Source organism: Notolepis coatsorum (assembly GCF_963971535.1).
Source record: "Notolepis coatsorum genome assembly, chromosome: 2".
Lineage (NCBI taxonomy): Eukaryota > Metazoa > Chordata > Actinopteri > Aulopiformes > Paralepididae > Notolepis > Notolepis coatsorum.
The window spans coordinates 209,470,255-209,490,008 of record NC_140166.1 but is presented as its reverse complement, the minus strand read 5'-3'; the positions used below and the strand labels follow the sequence as shown (position 1 = coordinate 209,490,008).

General features: G+C 42.8%; 1 protein-coding gene across 1 annotated transcript in view; it reads right to left on the bottom strand.

Moving 5' to 3' along the window:
• The window catches only part of ptprfa (protein tyrosine phosphatase receptor type Fa), a gene marked incomplete at its 3' end in the record, with an annotated part of 262,786 nt that overhangs the window by 11,659 nt on the left and 231,373 nt on the right, over positions 1–19,754 (bottom strand). The window contains exons 20-22 of the mRNA XM_084308488.1: positions 19,602–19,714; positions 9,063–9,095; positions 3,002–3,099 (exon numbers count right to left, since the gene is read on the bottom strand). Of these exons, the coding sequence (XP_084164614.1) occupies positions 3,002–3,099; positions 9,063–9,095; positions 19,602–19,714 (244 nt within the window). The remainder of the gene's footprint in view (positions 1–3,001; positions 3,100–9,062; positions 9,096–19,601; positions 19,715–19,754) is intronic.

The following is a 19,754-nucleotide window of genomic DNA, read 5'->3' as shown; positions in this document are numbered from 1 at the left end:
TCTCTCTCTCTGCTGTGTGTAAACATTACACCTCCTCCTCTCTCTAACTGCACCTCCTCTCTCTCTAACTGCACCTCCTCCTCTCTCTCTGCTGTGTGTAAACATTACACCTCCTCCTCTCTCTAACTGCACCTCCTCTCTCTCTAACTGCACCTCCTCCTCTCTCTCTGCTGTGTGTAAATGTAGCAGGTATATAGAATATACTAATGTTGTATTCCACAAAGATCCCTCCCTAACGTTATTACTTTAATTTGTTTATTATTATTTTTACTCTAATAGTCTTTTATTTTGAAGCCGTCGTCACTTCCTGCCGAAGTGACGTATTTCCCCTTGCACTTCCCCTTTCGCGCCAGACTATCTGGAATGCTGAAAGGGGTAAGACGTGCTTTCAGTGTCTGTAAATATATCAGGTCTAAAAGAACGCACTATTGTAAATAAGTTGCCGGGCAATGAACCGGAGTTGTATATAGTGGTAACTGTGTTAATGTGAACAATTCTGCACTTTTTGTAATGGGGTTTAACTATGGTGACTATCTTTTGTATGACACATGTGGACAACTAGTAGTTATGGGCTGAGCAATGCGTTGTAGGCCTCTTCCTGACATTGATTTCCCTCGTTGCAGCCTGTGAACTGGAGCCACCTAGTGGACAAGCAATAATGCCATATTATTCTTGCCTGTGGAATGTCTTTCCAGGTAATTGGAGATGTCTTATTATTTAATTTGTATTATTTCATTGTGTATTTTATTATTATTGTGATATTTCAATGTATCATTCAAAATGTTAAGACTATCTGGAATGCTGAAAGGGCCTGTGAACTGGAGCCACCTAGTGGACAAGCAATAATGCCATATTATTCTTGCCTGTGGAATGTCTTTCCAGGAGAAATAAAACACTGAATTGCCACAACTTGAGTCATCACTTCCACTACACGACGACGACACAGAGGGTGGCCTTTAGACCAGTTACATAAACACTACACCTCCTCTCTCTCTCTATGCTGTGTGTAAACACTACACCTCCTCCTCTCTCTCTGCTGTGTGTAAACACTACACCTCCTCCTCTCTCTCTGCTGTGTGTAAACACTACACCTCCTCTCTCTCGCTATGCTGCGTATAAACACTACACCTCCTCTCTCTCTAACTGCACCTCCGCCTCTCTCTCTGCTGTGTGTAAACACTACACCTCCTCCTCTCTCTCTGCTGTGTGTAAACACTACACCTCCTCTCTCTCTCTATGCTGCGTATAAACACTACACCTCCTCTCTCTCTCTATGCTGCGTATAAACACTACACCTCCTCTCTCTCTAACTGCACCTCCGCCTCTCTCTAACTGCACCTCCTCCTCTCTCTATGCTGCGCGTAAACACTGCACCCAGCTGTCCTTGTTCTATCCGCTCAGAAATTTACCACTTTAAATGCAAATTTCCTCCCTTTGTTGGTGTCAACATGCTCTAATCCCTCACTGGCTTTTACAGGTGAGTGCAGTGGAATAATATTATTGTTGGAAGGGAGGAGATGGGATAGAATCCATAAATACTTTAGCAGTATCTTATTTTTATTGATTGTTTTTATTTTACCAAGGCAGAACTTTCACTGCCTGCAATGTAGTAAGCAAAAAACGTTATTCTGATAATGTTGTTGTTAATGTTCTGATTCTGATATTATGAATAAAATATAATGACAGTATATGATATTGTTAGGCTACATTCAGCTAGCCTAAGTCGTCGGAAACTGATTTATTTGCTCATTATGTGACTTTACGACTTTACCAAATAGGGACATATATGACATTTGAAAGATATCTGTGTTTTTCAATGTATGTGATGTATAGATTGGGGGGAGATGACAGCATCTAATGGTGCTAGGTCAGAGAGGTGGATGTGCAGGGTGGTGGGGGCGGTGAGAGAGAATCACTGTATTTAGCAGCAGACTGAGATAGAGCTCAGGGCATGCTGCATTCCATCGGCACATAAACAAACTGATAGGCACAGCATCAAGGTCAGTGTCGACAGCGGTGCTGGCGACACAGAGCAGTGTAACCACAGAGGGGGAATAAGATCAACTTTGCCGTTGCTATAGTGATCTGGGTCAAACAGCTGTGGTCAAAGACAGCGCGTCACATGGCAACCAGAAGAGGGGTGAGGCCGTCGTTGCTATGACGAAGATCATATAAATCCAACAGTGGTTCCGGGTAAGGGCAGACTAAGAACGACTGAGATACGAGCCACACAGAAGAGAAGAAACCATCAGAGACTCTCATCCCTCTCACCCTCGCCGGTGGGGGGGGGGGGATGCCACATCATCATTAGCTTCGGTTAACGGGAGAAGGGTTCTGGCTAACGACAAGGCCTGAGCCACTATTGGACTGACGATAGCAAGGACAATACAATCTGATAACATCTGAGCTGAGGCTTCTGTTTATGTAATAAACAACGCTCTTTCAAGAAAGGTATTACGCTGTCAAGGGTCGAATTCTTACGACGGTGGTGAATTATTATGGTTACGGGATTGCATTAAAGGGGAATGACGAAGATTGTATCAGCCAGTATGTGAAGACGTCGGAGAGATAAAAACACAACGCAGGGTCAGTGGATGGAGAGATGATAACACAAGCCAAACAGACGAAGACGTGATACTGGCTGATTGATCAGAATCTAACGCATTGTTATAGGAATATACTGTATATGATATTGTTATAGGAATATATGATACTGTTACAGGGATATACAGTATATAATATCATTATAGGAATATATATGATAGTGTTATAGGAATATATATGATAGTGTTATAGGATATAAATGATATTGTTATACGAATATATATGATAATGTTATAAGGATATATATCATATTGTTATAGGGATATATATCATATTGTTATAGGGATATACTGTATATCATATCATTATAGGGATAATATATCATATTGTTATAGGAATATATATGCAGTGAATTTGGTTCCTAAATAAATGTAACATAAATGTACATCCTGGTTACCTCATATTCCTGTGAGAAGCGCAGGCTGTCGTTCGCCTTGAGTGTTTCAACGTGGTGGGCAAGGTCACAGGTCGTAATAGGGGGGTGCTCCCTCATCCCTGAGGAGAGATGAACACACACACACAAGCTTGGATAAAGGCTAAGTCATATACCACGCATATACATGCGTGTACTCGCTCGTGGGCACACACACACACACACACACACACACACACACACACACACACACACACACACACACACACACACACACACACACACACACACACACACACACACACACACACACACACACACACACACACACACACACACACACACACACACACACACACACACACACACACACACACACACACACACACACACACACACACACACACACACACACACACACACACACACACACCAGTGAGGCAGATGCATATTGAATGATATGGCACAGCGCTATTTGAAAGTGATGGGGCTCAGCTTACAGTAACATCATGGCCTGGTCACGTCTGGGATGTGAATGAGTGTGAGCAAACATGCTGATTGGTTGGGATGTGAATGAGTGTGAGCAAGCATGCTGATTGGTTTACTGAAGCCCACAGCAGAACAGACGAGTGGGAGGGGTCAATAAGGGGGACATAAATCATCATAAACAGCATCTTACACATTTCTGGAACTTTCCACTTGATGTGTTGACTGCTAAAGTGTCTAGAAAGTGTATGTAATCTAGAAATGTCTAATCAAGAAACATGTCTGTAATCAAGAAACATGCCTGTAATCTAGAAACATGCCTGTAATCTAGAAAGATATATGTAATCTACAAACATGTCTGTAATCTAGAATGATGTATGTAATCTAGAAACACATCTGTAATTTAGAAACACGTTGTTTGTGTAACATGTCTGGCTGTGTGATGTCAACTTGTCAGCATGAAATAACTGCACCAGGATAGCTTAGCAAGTAGCTAATCAGACGTTGTCGCTTTTGGGATTTACTGCACACCTATTTATTATCAAAAGCTTATAATTAGGCCTATGATCATACGATGCCTGGTCATACGGCATTCAATCAATGTACATATCAACAAACAGTTTTCACAGACACTAGCCACATCGTTACTAGAGAACTAGACACGTTAACGCTGCTGCCAGACGGCAGGTGGACAGGAAGTGAAGTGAGTCGCTGGCTCAAGTTAAATCAAATTAAACTGCTACATCAGGTACAAACAATGGAGTGCCACTTAGTGACCAAACATGGCACTGCAACTAAATAATAATACAAAAATAAATTTTTTATTTTTTATTATCTACTTTTTCTCCCCATTTCCTATTTTTCTCCCTTCACCAATTTCGTATTGTCCAATTCTACCCTCCCCTGTCTCGAACGCTGTTGGCCATGCCTCCCACAAGCCGGCTGCAATGTGGACGAAGCCTTGCATCACGTGTCCCCTCCGGTACTCGAGGAGGCAGCCGTCGCATCTTTTCACCTGCACAGCGCGATCTCTCAGCGGCGAGGGTCTGCGTGGGAGGGACACGCCGCCCCCGTCGCTTCCTGATTCTACTGTGCAGGCGCACCAACCGACCTGTAGGAGTCGCTGTCCACAACGTCCGATCCCCACCCACCAGCTTCCCACCCCCTAATACTGCCGATTGTATTAGTATGAACGGCCAGCCAAGCTGGTAGCAACGCAGAGAGCTGGGCTCGAACCCAACATCTCCTGCGTTGGTTGCGAGTGCCTTGCCCACTGCGCCACCTAGCCGCCCTACAATCGGCACATTTGTGACTGTTACATATTCCCCCCGGTTAAACAGAAGCTGACCCCAGCCGTACACAGCTGAGGAAAGACATTACTTGAAACACTTTTCACATACCCATACATAGACCAAAGAAAAGCTGTCTGTTAGGATGTAATCTTATACATCCTATGGCCAAATTATTTACATTGTGTTCACAGTACAAACATTACCTTAAAATGGGCATACGGCCTGATTCTGCCTGCATGTGTGCCCCCCCCCCCCCCTGCTCGGACCAATCACCATGAGTGCATCGACTTCAGGGGACGTCACCAATCAGGATCTACATTATGCCTCTTTGTCTGGAGTTATACGGAACTGCCATCTTCTCTCATCCGCTCACTCTCTTTGCCTCACTCTCTTGTCCTGTCGCCTCTGGCCTAGCCGCCACTCCCCCTCCTCTCTCCCCTTCTCTCTTTCTCTCCTCGCTCCCTAAATGGTAAATGGTTTATCCAAAGTGCTTTACAATTTGTTCCTCACATTTTATTCATTCACTCACACATTCACACACCGATAGCGAAGGCAACCAAGCAACCGAACCGGGAACCTCCTGGATTACCAGACGACTGCTCTACCTCCCGAGCCACTGTCGCCTCCCTTTTTACATGCTCAGTTGCATTCGTTTGTGGGTTGTAGGCTGTGGTGAGTATGTGCTAAGATCCAAGTGTTGATATGACACGTTCGAAGAACTCACTCACACACTTCTATCCACTTAGAGAAGTAATCCACAAAGACTAGGATGTAGGCATTTCCATGTAGGCAGCGGACCAACAGAATCCACTCCGGTATTTTCCCAAGGCTTTTGAGGTAGAATGGGGACCATGAGGCCTACTGGTTTTCTCTGACTGGGCTTGGTGAGTTGACAAACTGAGCAGGAAGTGACATATCGTTTGACATCGTATGCCATCTTAGGCCAGAAAAACCTGAGCCGAAGGCTTGCTAGCGTCTTTGTGACACCCAGGTGTCCTGCAGTGGGATGGTCATGATAGTAGTAGAGAGCCACGTATCAATGTCGGGGCATAAAGCGTGAGTTGCTTTAAATGTAACCCGTATTTTGCTCTGGGGTCATGGTAGTAGACCATCATGAACAGCATATTGAGGGGTTGGTTGTCCTCTGACCCAGGTCGTAGGTTCCCTTCAAGACTCCTGAGCAGTTTGCCTGTTTGAGGGTCGTCCAGGTGAAGCTCTCACATGTTGCCGTTCTGCCAGTAGAACCGGGGGTAGTGCACGAAGATCAAAACTGCCTATGACAGCATGCTCAGGGAGGAGATCTATGGGAGTGTCATCAGCAGGAGACAGGGGGTTTTGGGAGAGAGCATCTGGCACTAGACATCCTTCTGTGACTTGGTTCAGTCCCCTGAAGTCAAGACCTTGGATCCTTAGAGGAGCTGTTTACCATCACGACTGGAGCAGCCCGCGGGCCTGACGATGGCTTGATGATGTCGTCTTGCAGCATTTACTGTATCTCATCCTCAATAAATGTTTTCTTTGTTGGACATGTGCACTAAGGAGGGAGGTGAATGGGCCTTGCATCCTCTGTATCGATGGCATGTTCATCCAGAGAAGTGCGGCCTAGGCAATCAAGTATGTCTCCAAAGGGAGTTAGGAGATCCATCAATAGCCCTTTCTGGTATCCATCAAGGTCGGCTTCGACAACCTTTGTGTGAAGGGCAGACGTTACTACGTCAAGGCACAAGATGGTTTCAGACTCCGTGTATGGAACAGCTGCACAGTCATCCTCATCATCAACTGGGAGACATGGCCTATCATCCATAATCACAGTCCTCAAGGGGATATGGAGAGTGATTGAGGCTCTTATCATGAAATCCATCCCCAGAATGAAAGGAGAAGAGAGGTTGCGAACTATGGCAAAGTGATGATAGTAACTTTTTTGCATGAGACCAAGCGTAAACCAAATTACAAGAAGCATTATCTGCAAGAGACACTGGTGGGCCCACCCAGTTTTTTATTTTATCAGGGCAGTTCTCCTCCATTGTCTGGTCTGACAGCTGAGAGTGAAGCACCTGTGTCGAGTGTAGTTCACTTTCACTGCTGCTGTGAGAACTATTGTTGTGTTGTTGAGCTCAAGTGAATTGGATTGAAGGAAAGAGGGAACATTTTCAGCACAGAGGCCTTTTCAGAAACAGATCTGGGGAAAAACGGTTAACCCCCAACATGGATTATGCAATTTGTGTGGGAAAATGCAAAGAATTGGCATCCCCCACAACACCAGACAACGACCTTGCTACAGCGAGCCCTGCATCCCCGACTCAACCTACCCCAAAACTCTGTTGAACTCTAAACTCTGTACTGCCAATGCAGTCTGCTGAGAGAAATACTGTTAGCTGATCTCAGAACACCTTAGTGTGAGCTCTAATGATGACAGTGTGAAGCTCTAATGATGAGATGATGTGAAGCTCTAATGATGACAGTGTGAAGCTCTAATGATCAGATGATGTGAAGCTCTAATGATGAGACGATGTGAAGCTCTAATGATGAGATCATGTGAAGCTCTAATGATGAGATGCTGTGAAGCTCTAATGATGAGATCATGTGAAGCTCTAATGATGAGATGCTGTGAAGCTCTAATGATGAGATGATGTGAAGCTCTAATGATGAGACGATGTGAAGCTCTAATGATGAGACGATGTGAAGCTCTAATGATGACAGTGTGAAGCTCTAATGATGACAGTTTGAAGCTCTAATGATGACAGTGTGAAGCTCTAATGATGATGGTGTGAAGCTCTAATGATGATGGTGTGAAGCTCTAATGATGACAGTGTGAAGCTCTAATGATGAGATGATGTGAAGCTCTAATGATGACAGTGTGAAGCTCTAATGATGAGATGATGTGAAGCTCTAATGATGACAGTGTGAAGCTCTAATGATGGGAGTGTGAAGCTCTAATGATGACAGTGTGAAGCTCTAATGATGACAGTGTGAAGCTCTAATGATGAGATGATGTGAAGCTCTAATGATGAGATGGTGTGAAGCTCTAATGATGCCAGTGTGAAGCTCTAATGATGAGATGGTGTGAAGCTCTAATGATGACAGTGTGAAGCTCTAATGATGATGATGTGAAGCTCTAATGATGATGATGTGAAGCTCTAATGATGAGATGATGTGAAGCTCTAATGATGACAGTGTGAAACTCTAATGATGAGATGATGTGAAGCTCTAATGATGAGATGATGTGAAGCTCTAATGATGAGACGATGTGAAGCTCTAATGATGAGACAATATGAAGCTCTAATGATGAGATGGTGTGAAGCTCTAATGATGAGATGGTGTGAAGCTCTAATGATGACAGTGTGAAGCTCTAATGATGATGATGTGAAGCTCTAATGATGAGATGATGTGAAGCTCTAATGATGACAGTGTGAAACTCTAATGATGAGATGATGTGAAGCTCTAATGATGAGACGATGTGAAGCTCTAATGATGACAGTGTGAAGCTCTAATGATGACAGTGTGAAGCTCTAATGATGATGGTGTGAAGCTATAATGATGACAGTGTGAAGCTCTAATGATGATGGTGTGAAGCTCTAATGATGAGACGATGTGAAGCTCTAATGATGAGTGTGAAGCTCTAATGATGAGACGATGTGAAGCTCTAATGATGAGAGTGTGAAGCTCTAATGATGATGGTGTGAAGCTCTAATGATGACAGTGTGAAGCTCTAATGATGACAGTGTGAAGCTCTAATGATGACAGTGTGAAGCTCTAATGATGACAGTGTGAAGCTCTAATGATGAGATGATGTGAAGCTCTAATGATGACAGTGTGAAGCTCTAATGATGAGATGATGTGAAGCTCTAATGATGACAGTGTGAAGCTCTAATGATGACAGTGTGAAGCTCTAATGATGATGGTGTGAAGCTCTAATGATGACAGTGTGAAGCTCTAATGATGAGACGATGTGAAGCTCTAATGATGACAGTGTGAAGCTCTAATGATGAGACGATGTGAAGCTCTAATGATGACAGTGTGAAGCTCTAATGATGACAGTGTGAAGCTCTAATGATGAGATGATGTGAAGCTCTATTGATGAGACGATGTGAAGCTCTAATGATGACAGTGTGAAGCTCTAATGATAAGACAGTGTGAAGCTCTAATCATGACACGTTGTGAATCTCTAATGGTGTGCTGGTGTAAAATGAACAAAGAGAATATGAAGACAGAAAGAGAAGAGGGGGGTGATAATGTGTGTAAAAGAAGAGGCAGTGATGTGTCGGATCGACTGGAATAATAAAAACACAGGAGGAACGAAAACTAACTTGGTGTGTCGGGGCAACTGGGAGCACTGGGACCTGCGAGGAAAAGATGGGGTAGAATAATCAATAATCAATCAGAGGGATCATTAAAACACAGCAAAGACCTGGGAAGGAGGAACAAGATCATTATGACAGAGAGGACTACAGTTCTGTATGTATTTTATTATGATTATTTTATATGATGACAAGTTTGTTCTAATTTAACCGTCAGATGAAGAACCACCAGCGTGTATAATATAATTACCTTCTACTGGGTCAGTACAGCTATACTTCAGTTGTGTATAATTACCTTCTACTGGGTCAGTACAGCTATACTTCATTTGTTTATAATTACCTTCTACTGGGTCAGTACAGCTATACTTCATTTGTTTATAATTATCGTCTACTGGGTCAGTACAGCTATACTTCAGCTGTGTATAATTATGGTCAGTACAGCTATACTTCAGTTGTGTATAATTATCTGATACTGAGTCAGTACTAGGGGTATACAGAGACGATATTATCTGTATCTATTAGTGACTAGCGGCCTCCAGGCTCCACAACAGGGGGCAGCGACTGCTGCCAGACATTGACCTAGGACTAATAGGAACCCAAGGAGGACAATAACACTACCTGATGCATACTGCACCTTATGTGACACTGTGAATACTGTGAATATATATTTCAGTTAGTTAGATAGTTAATTATATTGACCAATTTGTTTACACTGCTTGTGTTGTTTTTACTACCTGTACCCCCCCTTCCCCCATGCTCAGTATATTTTTACTGTATTTATTTACTGTATATTTTATTCCATTTTTATTCTATTTTACTCTGCTCTTATCCTAGGCAACTTGATTTGATTTGTGTTATTATTCTAATTCGTGACCTGTCCTGTCTAAATGTTTAAATGTTGAGCGATTTGCAGTGTCAAATTTCCCACGGGATAATAAAAGTATTTCTATTCTATTATATTCTATTCTGTTAAACCATCAAAATGATCTGTATCTGTATTCAAATAGAACACTGGAACTGGGCATGGTTTATACCAGACGTTATTCTTTAATTTGTTTAAAGGAAAACTCCAACATTTTGGGAGATTAGCTTATTTAACATCTTCCCTGGAGTTAGACAAGAAGATACATACCTTTTTTGTCTCTCTGCATGCATTAGGCTTAGGGAACGCCTGCACCATTAGCGTAGCTTAGCTTCATCACTGGAAGTGGGTCAGACCTTTACCCTGAAGTTCCCTACAGTCCCCTACAGTCACGAAATACACTCCAAATACAACTCCAAAACGTTCCTGTAAACATGTTGTGACCTGTGTATTTACCACGTGGAGAAATAAAAAATAATTGAATTCAACATTTACGTTTTCTAAGCAAATATACTCTGAACAATTTTTTGCCTAACCACTCCTCTCTGGGCTCAGTGATTTCACGTCACCAGTGCTACTTTCTAACGTGAGGCCAGTGTTTGTTTACATTTTCATTTCATTCAAAGGATCCGAACCAATTGAAGTTTATGGATACCATGACTGTGGTAAGTTTTCATTTATGTTTTTAGATGGAAGGCAGTATTCCATCTGTCTAACGTTAGCGAATATTGTGAGATTGATGAATAGGACAGTCACAACGTTGCTGGACTATCGACCTAGTTAGCCCCTTTCATGACTGCGATGCACGGCTACAGGGTTTGGGCGAGTGAATCCACACTCGTGGTATTATTATAACTCATTTATTGTGTAACGCTAGCCCCTTAAAACGTACCACATTCATGGTATCCATACATTTAAATGTCGAATTCAATAACTTTTTATTTCTCCACGTGGTAAATACACAGGTCACAACATGTTTACAGGAACGTTTTGGAGTTGTATTTGGAGTGTATTTTGTGACTGTAGGGAACTTCAGGGTAAAGGTCTGACCCACTTCCAGTGATGAAGCTAAGCTACGCTAACGGTGCGGGCGTTCCCTAAGCCTAATGCATGCAGAGAGACAAAAAAGGTATGTATCTTCTTGTCTAACTCCAGGGAAGATGTTAAATAAGCTAATTTCCCAAAATGTTGGAGTTTTCCTTTAACTGATATTATCAAATTAACATTAGATTAAAGGAAGTAAATCCAGCAAATGTATTTTTTAACCTAATATTCATTGGAAATGCAATTGTTGTGCCTTCAAAGCATCAACTTGATTTAATAGGCAAGCGATACCAGAGTCTCATGGCAAGCACGGAGAGACTCAGAAGAAGCTTCTATCCCCAGGCCATCAGGATGCTCAACGAACAATAACACTATGTAACCACCATCAAATGCACTCACAGCACACACATCCACACGCACACACTCACTTTAAACAAACAACTCACTGCAGCACCCACTTTATCCACTTTAGAACACCTAAACACACTTTATATTTATTGGTAAAGAATTTGCACTACAACCCATACCTCATTACACCTTACTGTAAATTGTACCTAAATTGTACCTCATCCCATTTCTGCTTTGCACTGTATAGTATATTGTATATTATTATATTGTTGTATTGTATTATATCCTAATTTATGCAAATTATATGTCGTCAGCCTGTGACTGCAACTTGTTCCTGTTTGCGGACGACTCAGCCCTGCTGGTCTCTGACAAGAACAAGCTGCAGGTTGAAAAAACCCTCAGCTCGGAACTAGGCAAAATCATTATATGGCTCGCTGATAACAAACTATCATTACACATGGGCAAAACAGAGTCCATTCTCTTCGGTTCAAATAACAAACTCAGCAAGACAGACGGCTTCTCAGTTACAGTGGGTGACAATATTGTCACAAGGAAAGATGAAATTACCTACCTGGGTTCCATCCTAGAGGCAAATATTTCCTGTGACGAAATGGCATCCAATGTAATAAAAAAAGTCAATCAACAAACTAGATTCTTGTACCGGATCTCCTCTCTGGTAAACAAGAATACCCTGAAGACTCTGGCAGGAGCACTCATTCAAGGGTATTACGACTATGCTTGCACCTCATGGTACCAAAGCACCTCAAAGGCGCTAAAAAAGATTACAAACATCACAAAACAAACTGGTCAGACTACTACATGACCTTACCCCTAGAACCCACCTCACCCCTGCCCACTTTGACAACCTAGGATGGCTTAGAGTAGACAACAGAGTACAGCAACTTGCAATGGGCCTGGTCTACAAGATACACTATATGACTAAGGTACCCATGTACATGTCAAAATACTTCCCAAAGGTCAGTGAATACCACGATCACAACACCAGAGGAAGCTCAACAAATCATGTTAAACCCAGATTTGGCTCAAACAAGGGACTAAACACGTTTAGCAATTATGCCACATCAATGTGGAACGCCCTATCCAAAGCTGTAAAGGAATGTGAATCCCTACCCACATTCAAAACCGATCTTAAAGAGCACCTACAGGAGGCTGCAATTCGAAACTGGCCACCGTAAATGTCCAAACCCCCCACCCCCTCCTAATAGACAATCTCCTCCCCACCGCATGTATAATATATCCTCTCCCAGCCGTATGTATATTTCTCTCCCACCCACCCACCCCCTCCAAATGTACAGTCTCCTCCCCACCGTATGTATATTTCTCTCCCACCCACCCACCCCCTCCTAATGTACAGTCCCCTCCCCATCATATGTATATACTCTGTCAGGATCTATGGGTAACAGTACTGTATATTTGAATACCGTTTATGTCACAAATGTATCAGTACTAAATACCTGTATGTCCCTATGCCATAAATGTCATGTATGTTGTGTATGTCATAAATGTCAATATGAATTGAAAATGGGGGACCCTGATGTAAACAAGACAAACGTCTTTCTCTGGTCTGCATCCCCTTAACAATTGTGTGTATTGAGCCGTACTGTATTGTACCCATTCTGCAATCTGTTAAATAAAGTTTTCATTCATTCATTCATTCATTCATTCATTCATTCGTTCATTCATTCATTCATTCATAGTATATTGTATGGTAACTGTGATGACCCCCACTCTACTTGCAAATGGGGAGTCTTCTGACTCAAAGAGCAGGGTGGAGGGGGTAGGTCGTTACCCCAATTTGAATCACCTGTGCAGTCCAGAGAGCTGCCTGCACACACAGTATATATGTTTCCCTTGTCTAACCCTTCTGTCTGCTTCTCCCATCTGCTTTCCCACTTCAGACACCACAGGTTGTATCAGCCACCATGTGAACCATCTTGGGATCCTTATCCATTCTGATACATACCTATTTGTTTATGTCATTATGCTTTTGTTGTTTAATCAATTATTGTTTTTAGATAGGATTAAATAAATCATCTTTGTTAAATTGAACTCTCATGTGTTGACTTCCTTTATATGATAACCTCTGGTTCGTCATATATGGGGGCTCAAGCCGTTTGGAGGACCTTTTGTAGCACTTAGACATTGATTTGATTGTAATTTGGCCTAGTGTGGTTGAATTGGTATTTGTGCTTGATCATTTTTCTAGCATTTGGAGTTTGTAATTTGGCTGGCATTTGTGGTAGAGTTCCTGTTGGGACAATTTGTTTGAGCTCTGTCTTGTATAGAAGGGCTAATTAGGAAAGGTGATTAGGCTGCTTCTTTGGACTAGTGTCTGTGACCGGAGGTTTGCAGCTAGTATTTGTAGCCTGTTGGCTAGAATTTGTTTGTATCCTAATTATTTGTATGCCAGTGTTGGGGAGTTAGCACGTGATTTGTTCTTGGGGGGTGTTTGTTGTTTGGTATTTGGGGAAAGTAGCAGTTTGTTTGTGCAGATTTCTTGTGGTAGAGATTTGTTACTTTGTTTTGTTTGTTTATTGCTTGTGTTGAGGCTTTGGAGTTTGATACCTGTACCTGACAGTCTGTGTGTTTTTGGAACCATTAATCCCCGGTTAGGCAAAGAAGGTGGGTTCCCAATAGGGGGGCTTGTCTTGGTGTTTTCTCTTTAGGCGGCTACAGACGCGGGTAGAGACAGGCACTGGCATTGGTGCTTGTTGTCCTCTCGGGAGCACGTCTCTGGCTCAGAGGAGTGGCTGTATAACAGGTACTTTTTCTGCCCAGAGAGTTTCAGTGCATTAGTACCCCCTGTATGTAGTAGCACGGAGATTGAGCTTTTGAGGTAGTTAGTTAGTTAGTTAGGCCCTGTAGTCAGGGGGGGAGGTTTCATTTGATCAGACTGTTTGTTTTTTAATGGTATTCACGCTTCATTGTCCCAGCATAGGTTTTGTTTGTTTTGTAGGCCTGTGTCGTATGGCACTTTGTTTGTGAGTGCGGATCACTTTTTTTAGGCCAATAGTGCACTATGGCACTCAGTTTTGAGCGGCAGATGGAACTTCTGCTACTGCAGCACAGACAAGAGTTCGCTTTGGAGGAGGTTAAGCAAAAGACGGAGCTTGCCAAAATAGCTTTAGAGGAGGCAAAGCACAGACAAGAGTTCGCTTTGGAGGAGATTAAGCAGAAGGCTGAGCTTTCCAAAATAGATCTGCAGCATAGGGAGCTAGATTTATTGTTGTCTCCTCGCCCAACGTTGTCTGTGTTCCCTGTTCCTGTATGTGACGTTTCTCTCATTTCAGGTTTGGGGAGTGGTGATGTGCAAAGAGGTGTGCACGCTGAGTTGCCTGTTGATGGTGTGGACATCGAACTGGGTAACAATCTTGCTGAGGTGTGGGCCGAGGGGCCTCTCCCAAGTGTAGTCACCCATGACTCTCCTAGTCCAGACTCACAAGACTCTCCTAGTCCAGGCTCACATGACTCTCCTAGTCCTAGGTTAGACGACATGTCAGGTGTTGTCCTTGGTCATCCGGCCTTAATAATGCAGGACCTGTTGCAGAGGTCTTTATTCGGCATGCAACGACACTCAATGTTTTTTAGTGGTACACACAGCGGTTAGTTTAGCACACACACCGGAACACACACGCATGCATTGTCTCTTTAGGATCGCAGATGCGATTCGTCTCTGCGATTAACCCATCCCGTCGTCCTTCCCCCCCAAGGGCAGCCGGGAGCATACAGGCATCAACGTGAGCCGCGCCAGGGGACCAATCCAAGTGCTCCTGTCCGTCTTCGTCAAGGACGCCACAGCGTTAGCCATCTGTTGTTGTGCATGTTTTTCCATTGGGTTTATCTTATCGGGGGGGAAACCCTTGCGAGCACGGGGAGAACATGCAAACTCCACACAGAAAGGCCTGGGAGATACCCCACCTGGGTACCTGGCATCATGGAAACCTGGTCCCCAAGCGGGAATCGAACCCTGGACCTTCTTGCTGTGAGGCGACAGTGTTAACCACTACACCACCGTGTCGCCTGTGCAGTGACGCAGGAAATGACAGCAACGTGTGATGTGCAGGGGGCTACCCGAGGCGCGGATGTTGAGACTGCTCATGTTAGTTTGGTTCTGCCTGGCCCATTACAGTCCGTGTCGCAGACTGATTCGGGTAAAGGGCAGGGCAGTGATCCGGCTTTGGAAACGCTGTTAGATACAGCCATGCCGTTTGGAAGAATTGTTGAGACAACTGTTATTGCCAAAGGCAAAAATGCAATAACATGTGACCATGTGAACCTCCTACAGCCCACCAACTTTTGCCCATCTGAAGGGGGGGGGGAATTATGGGGACTGCAATAATGTTTCTATCTGTTCCACTTCTCCAGTACCCGTTCCTGAGAAGGGACTGCCATGGCTCCTACTGGCTTCCAGAGAGGTCGCCCAGGAGATCACAGGGTTTAGCCCTAATGACCTGAGGTTTGGTCAGAAAGTTGGTGGTCCCATGACTATTCAGAGTGAGATGGTTGGGAAGGAGAAAATGAAAACGGGAAAAAAGAGAAAAAAAAAGATAAGATAAGATCTCTTTATGGTCATTGTGCTGAGATGGATGATGTGGTTGCGCCCGCAACATTTCAGCACCTAATGACATGCGTCTGGTTGAGTTACTTCTACTCTGCATTTAACATTGTACACTTGTGTCTACGTACTTTACTTCTATTTTATACTTGCTATACTTATTTTATACTTATCTATTTTTGTCTAGCACAGTCTCTGGAGCGTAACAGAAAGAAGCATTTTGTATAAAAGTATTCTGTATGACAACTAATAAAGAAACTTGAACTAATATTGACAGATAATTAATTATGAATATATCTTTCTACCTCCTCATACTGTACTTGTGCTCGTTTTATGAACTGTCTGAAGTTGACCCCCCCCCCCTTAACTGGGGAACATTGAACAATCAGAAACTGAACAAAATAAAATAACAACATAATAAATGTTTTATTTTTTTATTTTTTTTAAATAATTTGCTCATCTCTTTTTACATGTTTACGATATACTGTTTTTTAGTAATAACTAGAAAGTAATGGTATTTATTCAACAACAGGTGATTGTATAGGTTAGTATTAGTATCATTAATTGACAACTAAGCTCAATGAGTTCACCCACCGAATGGTTGTTGGTACATTGGTTCCGCACGGACGTTACACGTTGTTGCACACTTCCTATCCAGGCTGCTCCATTTAGGTTAGCTACTGTAGTAGCAGAGGCTCTGTTGTGATTTTTAATGCACAATAAATATTCAACATTCTCTTTTGAGACTCCGCCTCAGACTCTTATCATTTGGCACTAAAAGCTAAACATTGTCACCGGTATGGCTGTCTGCATTATGTCATTAATTGTGTGCGAGAGGTCGATCAGTTAGCCACATTAGCATGAGCTAGGTTAGCCACTAGCTAACGCGAGCTAGATGGAAATACAAACAATGTAACGTTACTGGTGAAAAAGTTATTTACCTTGGAATACTCCTTTGCCAACTTGCTGTACTTTGCTTGCAGGTCTGCAGCTGGATTATGAATAGTCCCAACTTTAGCCAAGGTAACGTTAAAGCTAAAACTAGCTTTTCAAATAGCTCTTCAGCTAATGCTAATAACGGAGCTCCCCATCACACTGCTCTACTCGGGACGAGGGCATTAAGAAAAGTTATAATTATTTTTGTCTCGTCTTGTTTTAGTCAACAATATCAACATACATGAAGAGAAATTTCGTCCTGGTTTTTGTAAATTACATTTTTGTGTCCTCAGTTGTGGTCAACTATATTTATTATTTAATAAACTATTTAGTCTCGTTAGCGTCAAGTGGTCTTCAATAACGTGACGTCACGTCTCGTTGTCGTCATGAAAAAAACCTTCGTTGACTAACATCTTTCGTCATCAATTTAGTCAACAAAATTAACACTAACGTTATCAGGCTAGCTTGGTTGCTAACTAACGTAACGAAGCTAGCTTGGTTGTAGCCCCTTTCGTGACTGCGATGCAAGCCAGGGGCTCGAATACGCAGTCACTTATTCCTCCGTAGTAGCCAGGTTAATTTGCACCACCAAGCACTGCTTAAAAGCTAGCGGTGGGTCCAAAATATATCCGATATAAATTTCAAAGGTACCCAGCATTCCATTAAGGTTTCACACACACACGCGGCAGGGTTTGAAAGCTCGGCGTTGCTAATAAACATTTTAAATAATTTTTATAAACTGGTCAACACTGCTCAAAACGACTGTATTTCCGTATTTGGCTGCCTGGTACGCCATCACAGCGCATGCGCATCATGCACCCAACGCCAAATGCAAGTTATGATTACAGTGTAAGGTAGTAGTAGTTATGATTACAGTGTAAGGTAGTATGATTACAGTGTAAGGTAGTAGTAGTTATGATTACAGTGTAAGGTAGTATGATTACAGTGTAATGTAGTAGTAGTTATGATTACAGTGTAAGGTAGTAGTTGTTATGATTACAGTGTAAGGTAGTAGTAGTTATGATTACAGTGTAAGGTAGTAGTAGTTATGATTACAGTGTAAGGTAGTAGTTGTTATGATTACAGTGCATCGCAGTCACGAAAGGGGCTAGGTGACTGCTTGGTTTGACTGGCCGCCAAGCCATACTGTACATGTTGACTGCTTGGTTTGACTGGCCGCCGAGCCATACTGTACATGGTGACTGCTTGGTTTGACTGGCCGCCGAGCAATACTGTACATGGTGACTGCTTGGCTTAAAATAATAATAATAATAATAATAAAATATTTTAATAAAAAAAAATTTAATAACTTTTTTTTTGGTATCCTCTGTTATTTTACCCACGCAACGCCACTGGTCTGTCTAAAGTCCCGATCTGTGGAGTGCACTGGAGTATGGAGAAACACTAGTATATTTTCCATTGGTTCTCCCAGCCCACGTGACTATTTCTAGCATTTCCATTGGCTATAGGCTAAAATCTCAGTGACAGATATAAAAATAGATATATAGATACAGCTAGTGATGGCGAGATGAAGCTTCATGAAGCATTGAAGCTTTCCAATACTGTCACTCATGTGCCGAAGATTCATGGTGGTTCATGTGCTCTACTGTGCCATCAAGTGGACAATAAATGTACAACAGGCAGAGTGATTATAATGATACCATGGCTTTGGTGTGTGAAGCTTTGAATTGTGTTGAATGATGATGCCAATTATAAACAAATAATATTGTGTCTGTTTTTCTGACAGAATGATAGCAGGGACAGAGGAGAAAGTGCTTGTGTTACTTTACTACATTTTTATACAGAAAAAGCAACAAAAAATCGACATGCCGTCCTGCATTTGGATCATATGGATTTGGTCACCCTGGGCACAGATGACGCTGGGATACACAAAAACTTTACAGCAAGTTTATATGTAACGGAGCTGATATGGTCACCTTTTTGCGTTGTGTTTAACTTCGATGCCCCGAGGGAGTTTCGAACCCGGGTCTGCCACGGCACGGGCGACAGCACAGACCGCTATACCAAGAGGTGAATTCACACTTGGTAACGTGTCTATGTGTCTTTTTAAGGGGAGTGAGTTTAACTCGCAGTACCGCTACTCACCACAGTCACTTCACAACGCTTTAAGTCCATCGTGACTGTGCCTTGCGGTACCATCTGTTACATATATACATTAGGATACACATTTATTTGTCTTTCCCAGTACTCCAGGGGGTTCTCCAACGCAATGAATTCCTATGTCGACACAATGTGAAGGGATAGTAAATGTCCATTGCGTTTCGTTGCCTCTTATACTTAAAATTGTACACCAACCCCGAAGCCATTTCCTGAATCAGTGGCCGCGGAGCGAGGCTTTGGACGTCATCACATACGTCACCGATACACGCCTCGATTCACACTCCACTTAAATATGCCCGGATTACTTGACACAAGCATCGATGCCTCGCTTGAAATGACACATCACTAGATACAGCGGATTAGATGCAGATGGGAAAGAAAACAGAAGAAAATCGTGTAATCGTGTAAGGCGACAGAGAGACACAGTTAACATTTTGAAGGAGAGAAGAGATACAATACAATAAGCAAGTCTTTATCACAAATGGTTCCAAAGATATTTAATGTTTTGCAAAACAAATCTAGTGTTGTGTGGGCACTTGGCTTTAGAGGGTTAAGAAGAATGACTTGGAACCCACATGTCAAAAACACTTGGGGGTGAGGGATGAGGGCTTGGGGGTGAAGGGTGGGGGTTTGGGGGTGAAGGATGAAGGTGTGTGGGTACCTTGCGTCTGATAGTTGAGTCTCCTCATCTCCACGGGGTCGGAGGAGTGGGACAACAGTGAGTCCTTGACCCCTACGCTGTGCTCGTCCTTCGCTGAGGGAGAGGCCCGTTTCCTGTGGAGAGGAGAGGATGGTGTAAAGTATATCTTATCTT